The 21,424-nt window shown below is 43.8% G+C and overlaps 1 protein-coding gene across 1 annotated transcript in view; it reads left to right on the top strand.

Moving 5' to 3' along the window:
• Window positions 1–21,424, top strand: part of LOC115143972 (rab11 family-interacting protein 3-like) — a 104,513-nt gene that overhangs the window by 49,356 nt on the left and 33,733 nt on the right. The window contains exon 5 of the mRNA XM_029684483.2: window positions 19,749–19,952. Within this exon, the coding sequence (XP_029540343.2) occupies window positions 19,749–19,952 (204 nt within the window). The remainder of the gene's footprint in view (window positions 1–19,748; window positions 19,953–21,424) is intronic.

Raw genomic sequence — 21,424 nt, 5'->3', positions numbered from 1 at the left:
CAACAGGCACTCCGATTTGGCACACTGAACTCTATCTGAAAAGTAGTTGGTGAACCAGGCGAGGCAGTCATTTGAGAAACCAAGGCTGTTGAGTCTGCTGATAAGAATGAGGTGATTGACAGAGTCAAAAGCCTTGGCCAGGTCGATGAAGACGGCTGCACAGTACTGCCTTTTATCGATGGCGGTTATGATATTGTTTAGGACCTTTAATGTGGCTGAGATGCAGTCATGACCAGCTCGTAAATCAGATTTCTATTGCGGAGAAGGTACGGTGGGATTCGAAATGGTCGATGATCTGTTTGTTAACTTGTCTTTAGAGAGGCAGGGTAGGATAGATATAGGTCTGTAACAGTTTGGGTCTAGAGTGTCTCCCCCTTTGAGGAGGGGGATGACCGCGGCAACTTTCCAATCTTTAGGGATCTCAGACAATACGAAAGAGAGGTTGAACAGGCTAGTAATAGGGGTTGCAACAATTACGGCAGGTAATTTCAGAAAGAGAGGGTCCAGATTGTCTAGCCCAGCTGATTTGTAGGGGTCCTTATTTTGCAGCTCTTTCAGAACATCAGCTTTCTGGATTTGGGTGAAGGTGAAATGGGTATGACTTGGGCTAGTTGCTGTGGGGGGTGCAGAGCTGTTTACTGGGGTAGGGGTAGCTAGGTGGAAATCATGGCCAGCCATAGAAAAATGCTCTCGATTATCTTAGATTTACCGGTGATGACAGTGTTTCCTAGCCTCAGTGCAGTGGGCAGCTGGGAGGAGGTGCTCTTATTCTCCATGGACTATACAGTGTCCCAGAACTTTTTGGAGTTAGTGTTACAGGATGAAAATTTCTGTTTGAAAAAGCTAGCCTTTGCTTTCCTATCAGCCAGTGTATATTGGTTCCTAACGTCCCTGAAAAGTTGCATATCGCGGGGTCTATTCGATGCTAATGCAGTATGCCACAGGATGTTTTTGTGCTGGTCAAGGGCAGTCAAGTGTGGAGTGAACCAAGGGTTATATCTGTTCTTAGTTCAATGTTTTTTGAAAGGGCCATGCTTATTTAAGATGGTGAAGGAAGCACTTTTTAAGAATAATCAGGCGTCCTCTACTGACGGGACGAGGTCATTATCCTTCCAGGACACCCGGGCCAGGTTGATTAGAAAGGCCTGCTCGCAGAAGTGTTTTAGGGAGCATTTGACAATGATTAGGGTGGTCGTTTGACCTGTGGACCCATGATGGACAAAGGCAATGAGGCAGTGATTGCTGAGATCCTGGTTGAAGACAGCAGAGGTGTATTTAGAGAGTGTTTACGGATTTAGAGTTGTACCTGGTAGGTTCCATGATTATTTGTGTGAGATTGAGGGCATCTAGCTTAGATTGTTGGATGGCCGGGGTGTTAAGCATATCCCAGTTTAGGTCTCCTAACAGTACAAACTCTGAAGATAAATGGGTGTTAATTAATTCACATATGGTGTCCAGGGCACAGCTGGGCGCTGAGGGGGGTCTATAACAAGCGGCAACATTGAGAGACTTATTTCTGGAAAAGTGGATTTTTAAAAGTAGAAGCTCGAACTGTTTGGGCACAGACCTGGATAGCATGACAGAACTCTGCAGGCTATCTCTCCAATAGATTGCAACTCCACCCCGTTTGGCAGTTCTATCTTGGCAGAAAATGTAGTTGGGAATGGAAATTTCAGAATTTTTGGTGGCAGAATTTTTCTTCCTAAACCAGGATTCGGCTAGGACATCAGGGTTGGCGGCGTGTGCTAAAACATGGATTAAACAAATTTAGGGAGGAGGCTTCTGATGTTAACATACATGAAACCAAGGTTTTTCCAGTTACAGAAGTCAACAAATGATATCACCTGGGGAATAGTAGTGGAACTGGGGGCTACAGGGCCTGGGTTAACCTCTACATCACTAGAGGAAGAGAGGAGGAGTAGGATAAGGGTATGGCTAAAGGCTATAAGAACTGGCCGTCTAGTGTGTTGGGGACAGAGAATAAAAGGAGCATATTTCTGGGCATGGTAGAATAGATTCAAGGCATAATGTACAGACAAGGGTGCGGTAGGATGTGATTACAGTGGAGGTAAACCTAAGCGTTGAGTGATGATGAGAGAGGTTTTGTCTCTGGAGGCACCAGTTAAGCCAGGTGAGGTCTCCACTTGTGTGTGGGGTGGGACAAAATAGCTATCTAAGGCATTTTGAGCGGGACTGAGGGCTCTACAGTGAAATAAAACAATAACAACTAGCAAAGACAGCAGTAGACAAGGCATATTGACATTAGAGAGAGGAATAAAGCAATCACAGGTTTTGATCAGGGGAGCTAAGACAACAACTGGTAAATGGCGATGAATGGGCAGAGCGGGTCAGTGAGGTACATACAGGACCTGAGTTCAAGGCTGGGGCCGTCAGGTAAACAAAATTTGGTACCGTGTTATTGAAACAGTCCAGGGTGCAACAGCTGTGAAGCCGAGTGATCATAGGGTCAAAAGAGCAGCAATAGGTGAGTCAGGGTGCCGTTCTGTAGTCACTACTATGCTAGGCAAGCATGGGACATAGTGTTCAGAAAAGCTAGCGGGCCTGGGCTAGTAGATGGTTCTTCGGCGACATCATAACAGTTGAGACCACATTGGGCGATCACATCGGCAGTCCAGTCATGATGGAATCGGCGAGGCTCCATGTCGACAATAAAGGGTCCAGGCCTATAGGCAAAGGTGGTATTATAGCCCTAGAATTAGCTGGTATATGGGCCTAGCTTGAGGCTAGCTCAAGGCTAGCTGGTGCTTGCTTCGGGACAGAGGCATTAGCTAACAGTAGCCACTCATTTGCAGCTAGCTAGCGGCGATGATCAGGTGTAATGATCCAGAGCGGCAGGAATCCGGTGATATGGTACAGAGAAGCAGTCTGCTATGCTCTGGGTTGATATTGCGCTGTGCAGACTGGCTGGTGTTGTCTGAGCTAAGGCTGGCTGATGACTGGTAAAAAGGTGAAGACCGCTAGCCATGGCTAACAAAGGCTAGTAGCTAGTTAGCTGGCTAGCTCCTGATGGATGTTCCAGTTATAAGGAATAAAAATAGAAGATCCATACCAGATTGGGTGAGGCGGGTTGCAGGACAGTATATTTAGTTCGTAGATAGAAAGTGAGATTAAGATATATACGAAAAAATACCGGCTATTTACATGGGATAAGACAAAGACAAATACTCACGTCCAACTGCAACACCATCTTGGATGAGCGTTATATCAATCTATATTTTCAAAAGCATGTGAGTCGTGTTCATATTTCACAACCTCTGCAAGCTTTTGGAATTGCCTTTACGTGATCGAGCAAAATAATAGACCTACACTTGATCTAGGATACATTATTGCATGCTAAATGTTTCTGATCAGTGATAGACGAGTTATACCACCTCCACTTATTTGTCTAGCCAGAAACATGTACCAAATTTACAGATGGAGATTCAGTGAAACAAAATTACATTGATTAAGGCGAGTCACAGGCTTTTGGTCAGGAGTAGATCTAGGCTATCAATCAAATGTATTTATAAAGCTCTTTTTACATCAGCAGATGTCAGAAAGTGCCATACAGAAACCGGCCTAAAACTCCAAACAGCAAGCAATGCACATGTAGAAGCATGGTGGCTAGGGGAAACTCTGTAGAAAGGCAGGAACATAGGATGAAACCTAGAGAGGAACCAGGCTCTAAGGGGTCCAGTTCATAGATGACCAGCAGGGTCAAATAATAATCACAGTGGTTGTAGAGGGTGCAACAGGTCAGTACCTCAGGAGTAAATCTCAGTTGGCTTTTCATAGCCGAGCATTCAGAGGTTGAGACAGCAGGTGCGGGAGAGTCGAAAACAGGTAGCACGTCCAGTGAACAGGTCAGGGTTCCCTAGCCACAGGCAGAACAGTTGCTAAGCAAATGCGAGCGAAGAGCAAAATAATCTACTTGTTAATTATTAATTATTATTATTACTTGTTAATAACATGCTGACAATGTCCTGATTAGTGCTAATAAATAAGCCAAGATGATCATGAGCAGCACTTACCTTAAGTTAGCTAACATTTCTACAGCCTAATTGTAGTCTAACCCAATATCCAAAACGAGATTCTGTGAAAAGAAAATTCTCACATTGATTGATTTATCAAGATGAGTCCCCACGCTTGTTTCAAAGCAGCACAAAATGGTGCTGAAATGATTGAGCACACAGCAATACCTTTCATAACTAAAGAAAAGTCGTCAAAAACTTGTCAGGATGCTAAATTTGGCCAAAAAACGTATTGGTTTAAAAGGTGTATATGTGGGTCACCAGACAGAGAGATTAAAGAGAGGCACTAATATCACCATTAATTACCCTCAGTCTACAGAGAGAGTAAGTCTTATCATAACAATCTAACTGAAGGTGCCTTTTGTTTAAGGCTGCTCCTGCCTGGTCCTCAAGTGCATGCGAGCACTCACGTCCCTCTAGTCCAGTGGTTCCCGAACTTTTTATAGTCCCGTACCCCTTCAAACATTCAACCTCCAGCTGCGTACCCCCTCTAGCACAATAGTGCACTTTCAAATGTTTTTTTGCCATCATTGTAAGCCGGCCACACACACTATACGATACATTTATTAAACAAGAATGAGTGTGAGTTTTTGTCACAACCCGGCTCGTGGGAAATGACAAAGCTCTTATAGGACCAGGGCACAAATAATAATAGTAAAAAATAATTTGGTTCTTTATTTAGCCATCTTACATATTTGTTGGGTTGTATTGGAGAGTCTCAGTCTTCAATCATTTTCCACACACAGTCTGTGCCTGTATTTAGTTTTCCTGCTAGTGAGGGCCGAGAATCCACTCTCACATAGGTACATGGTTGCAAAGGGCATCACTGTCTTAACAGCATGATTTGACCATTTTAGAAACTCTGAGCACAGCCCTATCCATAAATCTGGCAGTGGCTTCTTATTTCAATGAGGCTCTCTTGTTCAGATATCGGAAAGTGGACTGGAGGCAGGGCATGAAAGGGATAAAGAATCCAGTTGTTTGTGTCGTCCGTTTCGGGAAAGTACCTGTGTAATTGCGCACCCAGCTCACTCAGGTGCTTCGCTATATCACATTTGACATTGTCCATAAGCTTGAGTTCATTTGCACACAAAAAATCTTACAATGATGTAAAGACCTGTGTGTTGTCCTTGTTAATGCAGACAGAGAAGAGCTCCAACTTCTTAATCATAGCCTCAATTTTGTCCCACACATTATAGTGTAGAGTCCCTGTAATTCTAGATTCAGATCATTCAGGCGAGAAAAAACATCACCCAGATGTGAGAAACTCGTCATCATGCAAGCGGTCAGACAAGTGAAAATGATGGTCAGTAATGAAAAGTTTAAGCTAGGCTCTCAAGTAAAAAAAAAAATGTGTCAATACTTTGCTCCTTGATAACCAGCGACTTCTGTATGTTGTAAAAGCATTACATGGTCGCTGCCCAAATCATTGCATAATGCAGAAAATACAGTTCCTAGGCCTTGCTTTACCAAACTTAATCATTTTCGCTGTTATGTCCTAAACGTCTTTCAAGCTCTCAGGCATTCCTTTGGCAGCAAGAGCCTCTTGGTGGATGCTGCAGTGAACCCAAGTGGTGTCGGGAGCAACTGCTTTCACGCACATTACCACTCCACTATGTCTCCCTGTCATGGCTTTTGCGCCATCAGTGCAGATACGAACACATCTTGACCACCAAAGTCCATTTAATGTCACAAAGCTATCCGGTACTTAAAAAATATCCTCACATGTTGTTTCCAGTGGTTTGCAGAAGAAGATGTCTTCCTTAATTGACCCCCATAAACGTAACGGATGTATACCAGGAGCTGTGCCAGGCCCTCCACATCTGTTGACTCATCCAGCTGTAAAAAAAAATCTATTTTATCCATTTTGAATTCAGGCTGTAACACAACAAAATGTTGAATACGTTGCACAATCCAGGTGGGGAAAGCTCTTAGAGACTTATTCAACATTTTGTTGTGTTACAGCCTGAATTCAAAATGGATAAAATATATTATTTTTTATTGCTGGATGAGTCAACAGATGTGGCGGGCATTTTTTTCTTACCCATCTATACACAATACCCCATAATTACAAAGTCAAAACATGTTTTTAGAACTGTTAAGGCATTTATTTCAAGTGACATACAGAAATATCTCATTTACGTAAGTATTCATACCCGAGTCAATACTTTGTAGAAGCACCTTTGGCAGCAATTACAGCTGTGAGTCTTTCTGAGTAAGTCTCTAAGAGCTTTCCCCACCTGGATTGTGCAACATTATCCCATTTAAAAATATATATATATATTATTCATTTATTTTATTATTTTATTTTGACCAATCGATTGGTTGAAATGTTAAAACTTGTATTTTTCCATATATTGTTAAAGGAATTTCATTCCTATATGTTCATCAACCAATTCAATTAAAACACTGCCCATTTCTTAGAATTTGTAAGATACTTATTTGCATAAAATGGACAGAAACCAGTCTCAAAATCAATCAATAGCGTTTTTCTCGAGAGTACTGATCATAGTACAATATTAATCAGGTTATATACTAAAAATGACATCATAGGTTTTAAAATGTCCTTCCTCCACTCCGATACAATGGCAGTATAGTTCACAAGCCTTCCCGCATTGTCTACCACCTGTTAAATAATCTACTACTAGCCCAAGGTATATCCCCTCCCTGGTTAGAGACAGGATGTCCTGTAAGGAACATAATATTCCAGCCGGTCTGACGATAACTCCATTAGTTTCTAACAAGAAACAGACAGTCCTTGTTCTAATTCTTGATTATAATTACACACATTATATTCAGTACTATGATTATAATAAGATTCATACATCCATACAGTAAAATAGTAGTATTCTGTTTAGTTATAGTTTTAAGCTAAATGTATACATAATTTAGTAATTATTCATCAAAATCCCATAACAATATACACACACCCTATGTGGAGCCAGATATCAAGATGCTGCTGCTGGCCTTTGCAGATTCTGCCTTTACGCTCCACCTTTTCCATTGAGAATGCCAATTTATCTTACCATTTCTACCAATCTGTGTGCCAGTTTTCATATGCACATTTTCGTGGAACAGTTTCATTTATAATATATTTTTTCTCCAAAAAATGTTTTCTGTAAAAATAATTGTCTGTGTTAATGATACAAATCTAAAAGTAACTTTTATTGCCATTTCCAGCTATGTAGAATTAGCGTACATAATACAAAATATTCTGGGCCCACAGTTTCCTGAGTCAGTGAGCTCGGGACAGACACATCTGTAGGCTATTTTGTGCAAGGGATTTCCACAGGATCAGAGTATTACATTTTTCCCTTTCATGCCGAGTGTTTATTTCAAGTACTTTGAGGAACTATTGTCATTCTCAATTGATTCTAAAACAGACTTTGTTTACTTATTGTTTGAGGTGAAGAAAACATTTATTTGAGAAGTTCCACAGCTTGTTAGTAATGGTAAGTTAAGACAATCAGAAATACTATCAGACATCCCCAAATGGCCACATTTAAAGGCCTACATTTGCGCGCAGGCCAGGTAGACCAGTCCTACTTCTATATGCGTAATCACATGCGCATCCTTACTCAACATTGACAGGAGGGTTTAAAACAAAAGACAATTAATACATTTACAGAAATCGTAAATGGAATGTAAATAAACAAAAACTTGTTTCTCACAAGTGTGGTATAGGTTGTGAGTTCTACGTAAAACGTGTCCACTCTGACAATGAGAACCTTAAAGGACTGTAATAATAATATATTGAAATTACTGTAACCAAACATTGCAGATTAGAAATAATGGGAATTAACTATAGGCTACGACTGTTGATGTATGTAATGGGAAATTAATAGACACCGCAAACAATGCACACAATGAAGTTATGAAACAATGAATAGACATGAAATGGCGGGAGAGAGTGCATTCTGGAGAGAGACGTGCCTTGTGCATCTGAGCCACACTCCCCTTATTCTTGGACCGCAATATCCCCGTGGCCTTCACAATGGTGTCTCGTGTGCCATGGGAAAAAAATCTATTTGCAACAGCTCAACTAAAAGAAATCTCGGTCAACCAACAGCCTATCGACGAGTATTTACATTTACATTACATTACATTTAAGTCATTTAGCAGACGCTCTTATCCAGAGCGACTTACAAATTGGTGCGTTCACCTTAAGACATCCAGTGGAACAGCCACTTTACAATAGTGCATCTAAATCTTTTAAGGGGGGGGGATGAGAAGGATTACTTTATCCTATCCTAGGTATTCCTGAAAGAGGTGGGGTTTCAGGTGTCTCCGGAAGGTGGTGATTGACTCCGCTGTCCTGGCGTCGTGAGGGAGTTTGTTCCACCATTGGGGGGCCAGAGCAGCGAACAGTTTTGACTGGGCTGCGCGGGAACTGTACTTCCTCAGTGGTAGGGAGGCGAGCAGGCCAGAGGTGGATGAACGCAGTGCCCTTGTTTGGGTGTAGGGCCTGATCAGAGCCTGGAGGTACTGAGGTGCCGTTCCCCTCACAGCTCCGTAGGCAAGCACCATGGTCTTGTAGCGGATGCGAGCTTCAACTGGAAGCCAGTGGAGAGAGCGGAGGAGCGGGGTGACGTGAGAGAACTTGGGAAGGTTGAACACCAGACGGGCTGCGGCGTTCTGGATGAGTTGTAGGGGTTTAATGGCACAGGCAGGGAGCCCAGCCAACAGCGAGTTGCAGTAATCCAGACGGGAGATGACAAGTGCCTGGATTAGGACCTGCGCTGCTTCCTGTGTGAGGCAGGGTCGTACTCTGCGGATGTTGTAGAGCATGAACCTACAAGAACGGGCCACCGCCTTGATGTTAGTTGAGAACGACAGGGTGTTGTCCAGGATCACGCCAAGGTTCTTAGCGCTCTGGGAGGAGGACACAATGGAGTTGTCAACCGTGATGGCGAGATCATGGAACGGGCAGTCCTTCCCTGGGAGGAAGAGCAGCTCCGTCTTGCCGAGGTTCAGCTTGAGGTGGTGATCCGTCATCCACACTGATATGTCTGCCAGACATGCAGAGATGCGATTCGCCACCTGGTCATCAGAAGGGGGAAAGGAGAAGATTAATTGTGTGTCATCTGCATAGCAATGATAGGAGAGACCATGTGAGGTTATGACAGAGCCAAGTGACTTGGTGTATAGCGAGAATAGGAGAGGGCCTAGAACAGAGCCCTGGGGACGCCAGTGGTGAGAGCGCGTGGTGAGAGACAGATTCTCGCCACGCCACCTGGTAGGAGCGACCTGTCAGGTAGGACGCAATCCAAGCGTGGGCCGCGCCGGAGATGCCCAACTCGGAGAGGGTGGAGAGGAGGATCTGATGGTTCACAGTATCGAAGGCAGCCAATAGGTCTAGAAGGATGAGAGCAGAGGAGAGAGAGTTAGCTTTAGCAGTGCGGAGGGCCTCCGTGATACAGAGAAGAGCAGTCTCAGTTGAATGACTAGTCTTGAAACCTGACTGATTTGGATCAAGAAGGTCATTCTGAGAGAGATAGCGGGAGAGCTGGCCAAGGACGGCACGTTCAAGAGTTTTGGAGAGAAAAGAAAGAAGGGATACTGGTCTGTAGTTGTTGACATCGGAGGGATCGAGTGTAGGTTTTTTCAGAAGGGGTGCAACTCTCGCTCTCTTGAAGACAGAAGGGACGTAGCCAGCGGTCAGGGATGAGTTGATGAGCGAGGTGAGGTAAGGGAGAAGGTCTCCGGAAATGGTCTGGAGAAGAGAGGAGGGAATAGGGTCAAGCGGGCAGGTTGTTGGGCGGCCGGCCGTCACAAGACGCGAGATTTCATCTGGAGAGAGAGGGGAGAAAGAGGTCAGAGCACAGGGTAGGGCAGTGTGAGCAGAACCAGCGGTGTCGTTTGACTTAGCAAACGAGGATCGGATGTCGTCGACCTTCTTTTCAAAATGGTTGACGAAGTCATCTGCAGAGAGGGAGGAGGGGGGGGGGGGGGAGGAGGTTTCAGGAGGGAGGAGAAGGTGGCAAAGGAGCTTCCTAGGGTTAGAGGCAGATGCTTGGAATTTAGAGTGGTAGAAAGTGGCTTTAGCAGCAGAGACAGAAGAGGAAAATGTAGAGAGGAGGGAGTGAAAGGATGCCAGGTCCGCAGGGAGACGAGTAGACTAAATGGGTTTAGCCCTACCCTAAACAAATGGTTAACGGTCCAGTCCGCAAGTACCCTAGTTTTAGAACAGCCAGCGATAGGCTTTATGAACGTAAAATGCGGCCTGCCTATGCACAACAGAGGAAAAGGTGGAGACATGGCTACAGAAACTGTACTGTATATGAAATGCAGTGGGAGAGTTGAGCGAGACTACAAATTCAGGCTACTTTTCTATAGCCTACTCAAGGGAGAGAAAAACATTGCTAGATTGTTTTACTATTTAACTCGTAAAGCAGCTTTTGTTTCTTAACCAGGCAAAGGGTAGCTAACTAGAAAGCTGGTGGTGACTGGTTAGCTAAGGTGAAGCAAAGCAAATCAAATCACATTTTATTGGTAACATACACGTGTTTAGCAGATGTTATTGCGGGTGTAGCGAAATGCTTATGTTTCTAGCTCTGACAGTGCAATAATATCTAACAAGTAATATCTAACAATTACACAACATTTACTCAATACACACAAATCTAAGTAAAGGAATGGAATGTCAGAGTGCAATATACTAAGATATAGAATACAGTAAATACATATAAGATGAGTAATGCAAGATATGTAAACATTATTAAAGTGACTCGTGTTCCATTTATTAAAGTGGCCAGTGATTTCAAGTCTATGTATATAGGCAGCAGCCTCTATGTGCTAGTGATGGCTATTTAACAGTCTGATGGCCTTGAGAGAGAAGCTGTTTTTCAGTCTCTCGGTCCCAGCTTTGATGCACCTGTACTGACCTCGCCTTTTGGATGATAGCGGGGTGAACAGGTAGTGGCTCGGTTGGTTGTTTTCCTTGATGATATTTTTGGTCTTCCTGTGACATCGGGTGCTGTAGGTGTCCTGGAGGGCAGGTAGTTTGCCCACGGAGATGCGTTGGGCAGACTGCACCACCCTTTGGAGAGCCCTGCAGTTGCGGGTGGTGCTGTTGCCGTACCAGGCGTTGATACTGCCTGACAGGATGCTCTCAATTGTGCCTCTGTAAAAGTTTGAGGGTTTTAGGTGCCAAGCCAAATTTCTTCAACCTCTTGAGGTTGGGGAGGCACTGTTGCGCCTTCTTCACCACACTGTCTGTATGGGTGGACCATTTCAGTTTGTCAGTGATGTGTACGCCAAGGAACTTGAAACTTTCCACCTTCTCCACTGCGGTCCCTTTGATGTGGATAGGGAGGTGTACCCTCTGCTCCTTCCTGAAGTCCACGATCAGCTCCGTTATTTTCCTTGCACCACACTCCTAGGGCCCTCACCTCTTCCCTGTTCCCTGTCTCGTCATTGTTGGTATGTCATCTGCAAACTGATTGAGTTGGAGGCGTGCATGGCCCTGCAGTCATGGGTGAACATGGAGTACAGGAGGGGGCTGAGCACGCATCCTTGTGGGGCCCCAGTGTTGAGGATCAACGAAGTGGAGGTGTTGTTTCCTACCTTCCCCACTAGGGATGCGACCCATCAGGAAGTCCAGGACCCAGTTGCACAGGCTGGGGTTCAGACCCAAGGCCTCAAGCTTAATAATGAGCTTAGAGGGTACTATGTTGTTGAGTGCTGAGTTATAGTCAATTAACAGCATTCTTACATAGGTATTCCTCTTGTCCAGATGGGTTAGGGCAGTGTGCAGTGTAATGGCGATTGCATTGTCTGTGGATCTATTGGAGCGGTAAGCAAATTGAAGTGGGTCTAGGTTGACAGGTAAGGTAGAGGTGTTATGATCCTTGGCTAGTCTCTCAAAGCACTTCAAAGAGAGATTGAGAGATTGAATATGTCCGTAAACACAGCAGGCAGCTGGTCTGCGCATGCTATGAGGACGGGCTAGGGATGCCGTGTTTAGTTTGTCCGGAAGCAAGATGTTGGTGTCCACGACGTGACTGGTTTTTCTTTTGTAGTCCGTGATTATCTGTAGACCCTACCTTAGCTTAGCCGTTAAAATAAGTGTTCATTCAGTATTGTTGTAATTGTCATTATTACAAACACATTTTTTTTTAAATCGGCCGATTAATCGCTATCGGCTTTTTTGGTCCTCCAATAATCGGTATCGGTATCGGCGTTGAAAAATCATACTCGGTCGACCTCTAGTTTTGATTGCCTTGCGGTGGTTCGCCCTTTCAGTTTTGCACGAATGCTGCCATCTATCTAAGGTTTCAGATTAGGTTAGGTTTTAATAGTCATAGTGGGTACAACATCTGCTAAACACTTCCTGATAAACTCAGTCACCGTATCAGTATATTCGTCAATATTGTTCTTGGAAGCTACTTGGAATATATCCCAGTCCGTGTGATCTAAACAATCTTGAAGCATGGATTCTGATTGGTCAGACCCGTGTTGAATAGTCCTTAGCACGGGTACTTCCTGTTTGAGTTTCTGCCTATAGGAAGGGAGGAGCAAAATGGAGGCATGGTCAGATTTGCAGAAAAGTGGGCGGGGGAGGTCCTTGTAGGCATCCCGGAAGTTGGAGTAGCAGTGGTCGAGTGCTTTAGCTGCGCAAGTACTACAGTCAATGTGTTGATAGAACTTCGGCGGCCTCATGAAATCTGCTTTGTTAAAATCCCCAGCTACAATAAATGCTGCCTTTCCAGTTTACATAAAATTCATTGAAGTTCTTTGAGGGCCGTCGTGGTATTGGCTTGAGGGGGGTTATGCACGGCTGTGACTATAAGCGAAGATAATTCTCTTGTGTGGTATCCTAGGTCGGGTGAACAAAATGACTTGAGTTCCTGTATGTTATCACAATCACACCATGAGTCATTAATCATGAAACATAGTCCCCCTCCCTTCTTCCCAGATAGATATTTATTCATGTCTATGCGATGAACTGAGAACCCAGCTGGCTGGACGGACACAGACAGTATATCCCAAGAGTGCCATGTTTCCGTGAAACAGAATATGTTACAATCCCTGATGTCTCTCTGGAAAGAAACCCATGCCCTGAGCTCATCAACTTTATTATCTAGAGACTGAACATCAGCGAGTAATATACTTGGGAGTGGTGGGTGGTGTGCGCACCTCCTAAGTCGGACTAGAAGACCACTCCGAGTACCTCTTCTCTGCCGGTGGTGTTTTGGGTCGGCCTCTGGAATCAGTTCGGGGGTTGCGAACAAAGGAACCACTTTGGGAAAGTTGTAATGCTGGCAGTGCTGGTGAGTTACCACCGCTCTGATATCCAATAGTTCTTCCCGGCTGCATGTAATAACATAATCACATTTCTGGGCTAATTATGTAAGAAATAATACATTTTTAAAAATACTGCATAGTTTCCTAAGAGCTAGAAGCATGGCAGCCCTCTCTGTCGGCAACATTTTTCCCTCATAACTTGTCATAATGTCAGCTGACATAACTTGTCATGACACATATATTTAACCTGTTGTAACATATATTGTGTTATTTTATGGCAAGTTATGACATCTACATAAGAGTGTCAAAACCCCCAAAAAACATTTGATTACACTATAGCCTACAACAGTAGGTTTATGTTGTTGGTGACTACCTTATGAAGCTGGTTAAAAGAAGGCCAAAAGTGTGCACAGCTGGCATCGAGGAAAAGGGTGGCTATTTCAAGAATCTAAAATCTAAAATATATATGGGTTACTAAGTGATTCCATATGTGTTATTTCATAGTTTTGATGTCTTCACTATAATTCTACAATGTAGAAAATAGTAAAAATAAAAATAAACTATTGAATGAGTTTGTTCTAATGTTCTAAAACTTTTGACCGGTAGTATGTGTGTATATATATTTATATACTTTATGACACTGTCAAGAAGCACAATGACCATCATAATAATATGAGCCAGATAGGCCTATCACAATAATTTAACAATAATAATTTAATATGGTAATTTAAAAACAATATATATATTGTATAATAAATATATATTGTTTTTTAAATGACCATATTAAATTATTTTAATTGCGCACACATTGATGACTGGGATGAATGCATGATCGGATTTTAGGCGCAGGACAAGACACCTTCTTTTTAACTGATGACTGATATAAGGGCGTGCACGTGATAGGCCTATCTGGCTCATATTATTATGATGGTCATAATGCTTCTTGACAGTGTCATAAAGTATATATTTCTTAGTCTACGTAAAGTGACACAGGATGGTCATCATGCTTCATGAAATTGTCATAAAGTGTTATTTAAAATATGCTGGAAAAAAATAACTGTAAAGTATTCATTATAACAACTAAGGATTTAAGAAATAAACTTTCAAACGAAAGGAAACTTCTCGGTCAGGGAAAAACTGATTTGAATAAATGTGGGTTTTGACACTCAAATGTAGGTGTCATAACCAGCCATAAAATAACACAATATATGTCACAACAGGTGTAAATATATGGGTCATGACAATGTTCTGAGAGGTATAGGGCAGACACTTCAGAACAAACTTACTTTAGATTTTTTGGGGGACTATCTGTTGTTCCACGTAGTGAATCTGTTATTCAATGCGTTTGTTTGGGCTAATAGCAGAATTTCATCAAATAATTTTATGTATATTATCCTTGGTTTGACCAAATGATCCTTGGTATGACCATTTAAAAATATTCCATTTGCCTGAGTAGACAGTGTTGAAATAAGCATTTTATGAGATAATGTGCAAGAATAGAAGGTGTCATCATAAGAATGTTTTACTGTCATACAAAAGATCAGCTCCTCCCTTGACGGGGATCGTTCACTTAATGATTTTTGGCTTTTTACCTAAACTCAAATAGGTTACATGTTAATTATGTTTTATGTTTAGGGGAAGGCACCTTTTGCCTATTTTTGGAGTATTATCAAAGCCCAACATATTTGATTCAAGTCAGTGCAACAACTAGACACATTGCCCCTTAGGGCAAATACTGAAAACGTATTAACATTGTCATCATGTGCTCTTCATCTGAGGATTTGTTTGATTGGGGTCCACCCCTAATGCATTAATTGGGTCAAATGTTAGAATGAGGAGATGATGATTAGTCTAGTTGTGGGCACTATGTAGTGTGTTCCCCCACCCACCTGATTACAGACAGATTAGTGTCTGCCACCTGTTTGGGACAGCCACTTTGTTTTCTCCTTTTACCTTTATTTAACTAGGCAAGTCAGTTAAGAACAATTTCTTATTTACAGTGACAACCTAGGAACAGTGGGTTAACTGCCTTGTTCAGGGGCAGAACAACAGATTTTCACCTTGTCAGCTCGGGGATTCGATTTTGGAACCTTTCGGTTACTGGCCCAATGCTCTAACCACGAGGCTATCTGCCACCCCACTTGACAATGTCCTTTTTACGTTCCAGATATCTCTGTTAAGTGTTTGATACTAATTGAAGAAATTTAGCCTACATCAAGCGATTTTTGATGTAGGCTACGACTATATTAACTTGATTTTACTTTAGGCCTATAGGTTGACCGTATCAATCTGCTCTATGAAAGAGAGAGGGTGTCTGCCCTCCGTGTAATAAATACAATAGCTGCTGTTTGGGGTCTTTATTCTGAGCGCATTTATGAGTTGTTTTTGCATGTAGTGTTGGGGTCTGTCACGAGGGAGGAGGAAGTGTAGGGGCATATAAGGCCTTGTCTGCTGATTGCGTTACCCAGCTCTCCGGCTTGATGACGGATTGGGGGGGATGTGTTTGGACTTCCTGTTCACAGCTGAGCCTTAAATTCCAGGAAGTGTGGAGTTTGCTTTTTTCACTTTTTTCCTTTTTTTTCTGGAGGGCCCCATCTTCCCTCCTCTGCTCCCTGACACCTCTTTCCTTCATGCTGAAGGGGGCCAAAGCCCGGACCGGCAGAGACTCTGACACTTCCACTTGATCCTGTTTCAGCAGTCCTGCACTGTTAGCGATTTGGCAGTAATTATGGAAGGTCTTCCCCTGGCTCTCCAGGGCTGAACTTCCCTGAAATAAATTACTTTCAGTAAATGTTGACCTTTCTCTGTGTTGAATCTTGTCAGGCAGTTTATTGACACATTTTGAATGGAAATATAGTCCACTGCCAAACGGCAGTCTATCTGACATCCTTTTCTACTCTGCTAACTATGTCAGATCATGCTCCTGTTACTCTTTCCATACAGGTGTTTTCTTATATAACTTTCTAACTTCATTTTACGGTGGTAATCTCAGGCTTCCCTGAGGCAGATTTGTCTGCGTTTCAACTCAGTTCCTTTTTTAAGTTCCACATTTCCTGTGTTGTCCTGTCTGTCACTGCAGGTGATCACTGCAGGTGAATTACAGAAACCAACCACAACCATTTTGAGTTGATGTCACATTTTAGGATACCTGAGGTTGGATTAGGAACATTGTTTGAAATTTTGATGTCAGTGTAAAAAGGTTTACAATTGGCAGCGGTGTGATCAATAGTCACCTTTGACCATCAGAGGTAAAGGTAAACAAAACCAATTAAGCAAATCAGCACAATAACAACACACTCCTGCCTCAGTCATGTGCTCTTGCATTAACAACGAGACTAATTTCCTATTCCCACACACGATGACTCAACACTGTGTCAGTAATGTTTAACTTCCAGGGCACTCCAGTGCCCTTTTCACTTAATTTAACACCAGATCTACAGAACAAACGGCACATCTCAAAACGTGGTCCAGGTATGTCATGACATAGCAAATGTGGGGGATGGGCCTTTCCTATTTTGTTCTCTATTGCTTCTCTATTGTTCCTCTAGCAAGTCTGATGACTTCACAACTTCCCATCAAACCTAGTCCTTGAATGCCTTAACTGGGGATACCTTGGCTATTGGCTGGGGATTAAGAGTTTAACAGGATTACCCACCCTACCCCATCCACCCGTCCTGTCCTACCCCAGCATCCCCTCACTAGGCTGGGCCCTGGCCAGTCACTGCGCTTGCCTGGTGCCCCTGTTTAGCCCTAAATTCGATTAATCCTCAGGCACTCACAGCCTGCCTCCCCATCTTGTCCCAAGTCTACGAGGAAGAGCCCATGGTAACAGGGAATGACCGACTGGTCACTTGTGAGTACTGATCATTTGTGGGGACAAACTGTGATACTCACAGACATTAACAGTTTTAGAAACTTCAGAGTGTTTTCTATCCAAATATACTAATTATATGCATATCTTAGCTTCGGGGCCTTAGTAGCAGGCATTTTACTTTGGGCACGCTTTTTATCCGGATGTGAAAATACTGCCCCCTATCCCAGAAATGTTTTAAACATTCACTGCAAGGAAAGAAGAGTGCAATTTAAATTACAATTTTCTGGGGACAGTAGACTGATCTCGAGTGGACAAGGTCTTTGGGATCGTCTCTTAACTGGAGAACTGGGCAGTACTACTCGGATTGGTGTAGCCAATGAGTGTTCAGGATTCCGCTCTGGTTGGCTGGAGGTTGTCTTTCTCCAGTTGCTCCGAGGTTGAGACGTGGGGGCAGCGGACAACGTTTAAAGATGCGGTCTCTCTCCTCACCCGCCCTCTATGTGCGGGACCTTACTAGGGACCTCAGTGTTGGGCTGAGTAGTGGGTAAGTGAGTCTGAATGTTGGGTTGAATTGCTACTTGCTTGTGCTAGTGATGGCTATTTAATAGTCTGATGGCCTTGAGAGAGAAGCTGTTTTCAGTCTCTCGGTCCCAGCTTTGATGCACCTGTACTGACCTCGCCTTCTGGATGGAAGCGGGGTGAACAGGCAGTGGCTCGGGTGGTTGTTGTCTTGATGATATTCCTGTGACATCGTGTGTTGTAGGTGTCCTGGAGGGCAGGTAGTTTGCCCCCGGTGGTTGTGGGCGGTGCTGTTGCCGTACCAGGCGGTGATACAGCCCGACAGGATGCTCTCGATTGTGCACCTGTAAAAGTTAGTCTTGAAGCATGGAATCCGATTGGTCAGACCAGCGTTGGATAGACCAAAGCATGGGCGCTTCCTGTTTTAGTTTCTGCCAATAGGAGGGGAGCAACAAGGTGGTCAGATTTGCCAAAAGGTATGCATCGCGGAAGTTGGAGTAGCAATGGTCGAGCGTGTTACTCGTTCGTGTACTGCAATCGATATGCTGATAGAATTTAGGTAGCCTTGTTCTCAAATTAACTTTGTTAAAATCAAAATTTGGGGAGTTTATTCCATTCTCCTCTGCAGATTCTCTTAAGCTCTGTCAGGTTGGATGGGGAACGTTGCTGCACAGCTATTTTCAGGTCTCTCCAGAGATGTTCAATCGGGTTCAAGTGCAGGTTCTGGCTGGGCCACTCAAGGACATTCAGAGACTTGTCCCGAAGCCACTCCTGCGTTGCCATGGCTGTGTGCTTAGGGTCGTTGTCCTGTTGGAAGGTGAACCTTCATCCCTGCCTGAGGTCCTGAGCGCTCTGGAGCAGGTTTTCATCAAGGATCTTGCTGTACTTTGCTCTGTTAATCTTTGCCTCTATCCTCACTAGTCTCCCAGTCCCTGCTGTTGAAAAACATCCCCACAGCATGATGCTGCTGCCACCATGCTTCGCCGTAGGGATGGTGCCAGGTTTCCTTCAGACATAACTCTTGGCATTCAGGCCAAAGAGTTCAATCTTGGTTTCATCAAATCAGAGAATCTTGTTTCTCATGGTCTGCGTCCTTTAAGTGCATTTTGGCAAACTCTAAGCGGGCTGTCATGTGCCTTTTACTGAGGAGTGGCTTCTGTCTGGCCATTAAAGCCTGATTGGTGGAGTGCTGCAGAGATGGTGGTCCTTCTGGAAGGTTCTCCATATCCACAGAGAAACTCTGAAGCTCTGTCAGAGTGACCATTGGGTTCTTGGTCACCTCCCTGACCAAGGTCCTTCTTTCCCGATTGCTCAGCTTGGACGTGCGGCCAGCTCTAGGAAAAGTTGTGGTGGTTCAAAAATTCTTCCATTTAAGAATGATGGAGGCCACTGCGTTCTTGGGGACCTTCAATGCTGTATACATTTTTGGTACCCTTCCCCAGATCTGTGCCTCAAACAAAAACCTGTCTCGGAGCTCTACGGACCATTTTTCCGACCTCATGGCTTAGTTTTTGCGCTGACATGCACTGTCAACTGTGTGACTGTATATAGACAGATGTGTGCCTTTCCAGATCATGTCCAATCAATTGAATTTCCCACAGGTGGACTCCAATCAAGTTGTAGAAACATCTCAAGGATGGTCAATGGAAACAGGATGCATCTAAACTCAATTTCGAGTCTCATAGCAAAGGGTCTGAATACTTGTGTAAATTAGGTATTTCTGTATAGATTTGCAAACATTTCTAAAAACCTGTTTTCGCTTTGTGATTATGGGGTATTGTGTGTTGATGGTTGACGAAAAAAAGATTTTAATACATTTTTGAATAAGGCTGCAACGTAACAGAATGTGGAAAAAGTCAAGGGGTCTGAATATTTTCTAAATGCATAGTAGATGCATAGAACCACAAACCATGAAGCCTGTAAATGATCAAACAAGGTGTACCAGCATTTACCTGCATTTCCACCCCTTACAACATTCACACAGAATCCAGTTCCTCCTAAATTGGTTAAGTGCAGGAAAATACTTTTTTTTTAATAGGTTTGCTGTGTGTACCTGAAAGGCTATTATTCTCCTATTTTTCTCTTTCTCTCTTTTATACACACTCATTCTTATTCCCCCTGTTCCCTCTCTCCCTCAGGTTCTCCTTGAGCTCAGAGCTGCACAGCCTCTCCCTGGTGACAGTGATCGGCAGGGAGGAGGAGCACTTTGAGGACTTTGGGGAAAGCAACACCTCGGAGCTGCTGCTGGACACCACTGAGGAGGGGACAGATGGAGAGGGAGACTCATCCCACCTCCAGACTCTGGACCAGAACAACTGCTCCTCCCTGCTACTCTCTCCCAGGTACAGACCACCCTTAAAGAACGGACCCAGTCAATGGCCCACACCAACTAAGCACTCCAAGTACGACTGTGACGTATAGGAATATGTAGGCTAGGCTTAGTACCACTAATCAGTTGAAACCGGAGATGTCGGATGAAGGTCACCCACAGTATCTGCCATATTGTTACCAACGATAATATGATTTAATCCTAGGATATCACCTCTAAAGTCAAACACAGTTGTCATTGGCTCCTGTCTGCTAACAGGGAAATTGTTGTCCTGCTGGATAGAGTAGCAGGGTAGATTTAATTAGCTACATTTTAACAGTCACAACCTCCCCCAGTGCTGTTATAACCAGACTGACTGGCTATATGTTTGGAAAGACTGGAGGTCAAACATGACAAGGACTCTCTGGAGACGTCCTTCCCATTCCACCCCTGCTGCTTCCTGTTCCTGAAGGGTGAGAAAAAAGGGAACATGGGCAAAGTTCACTTACTCACACTCTCTCTCCATGTTGCTGCTTACTCAGTGACACTGAGGACACTGGCTGGAAAAACTTGCTCCCTTCTCTCTGCCCTTCATTGCTCGCTCTGAGGTATCTGAAAGGACTAGGCAGGTGAAAGCAATATGGTGCAAACTCATTTATAAAAAAAAAAATGGTTTGAAGGGCAGGCAGAGCTACTTCACACCATATACTTTCACACATCCAGTCCCCTTGAGTTTGCACGGGCAAGTTATCAAGGGCAAACAGAGCCATGTTTCTGGAATGGAATTCAGACAAAATTGAAAGTTACAGGCTTTCCATATGCTGCCTAACAAAGCTGCGGGTTGAGGTGGCCAATATGGATTAAGTGTCTGTTTCACCTGACCACACCAGAACACTCACTCCCCTCTCTCCTTCCTCTGACACGGTATTGCTCTGCCTGAACACTCCTGAGCACTTCCTCTCGTTTTTCTGCGGTCATTCCACCCCCTTCTTCTCTTACGCTTTGTTTTCATCAGAGACGCTAAGCCGGATAATGCATAATTCCCATTTGCGTGATATTTTCCCAAGCTCTTAGCCAGATAACTACCTAGATTTTCTCTCTCGGTCACAATATGGAAATAAGCTGGCCTAAATGGCTTGGCTTTATTGATTCCTTCTGAGTTACAAGTAATACTAAACCTTTGTTCCCCTCGGTAATTCAACGTTACAACCATAACTTCCTTCCAACTAGAATTAATGGGCACTAAGCCAGTTTGAATCAGTCCATTGTGATTTACAGTGTGTTGCAGGAGCATTGTGGTTAGTGCAATGCTGTGTGCTGTGATGCCAAGAGACATACTACTGGTCAAAGCTGAAGTGTAAAATTGATCTGACCCCTTTCACACAGATGTGTGTAAACGACACCTCTGTACACACAGGATGTTAACCACTCTCCTCGTCTTACAAGACAAACACACACACCTAGAGACGGTACACTGCTGCTTCACTGCCACTCTGTCTACAAACA

This window comes from Oncorhynchus nerka, linkage group LG16, assembly GCF_034236695.1.
Source record: "Oncorhynchus nerka isolate Pitt River linkage group LG16, Oner_Uvic_2.0, whole genome shotgun sequence".
NCBI classification, from domain to species: Eukaryota; Metazoa; Chordata; class Actinopteri; order Salmoniformes; family Salmonidae; genus Oncorhynchus; species Oncorhynchus nerka.
The sequence above is the reverse complement of the archived record's forward strand: the minus strand, read 5'-3'. Positions and strand labels throughout refer to the sequence as shown.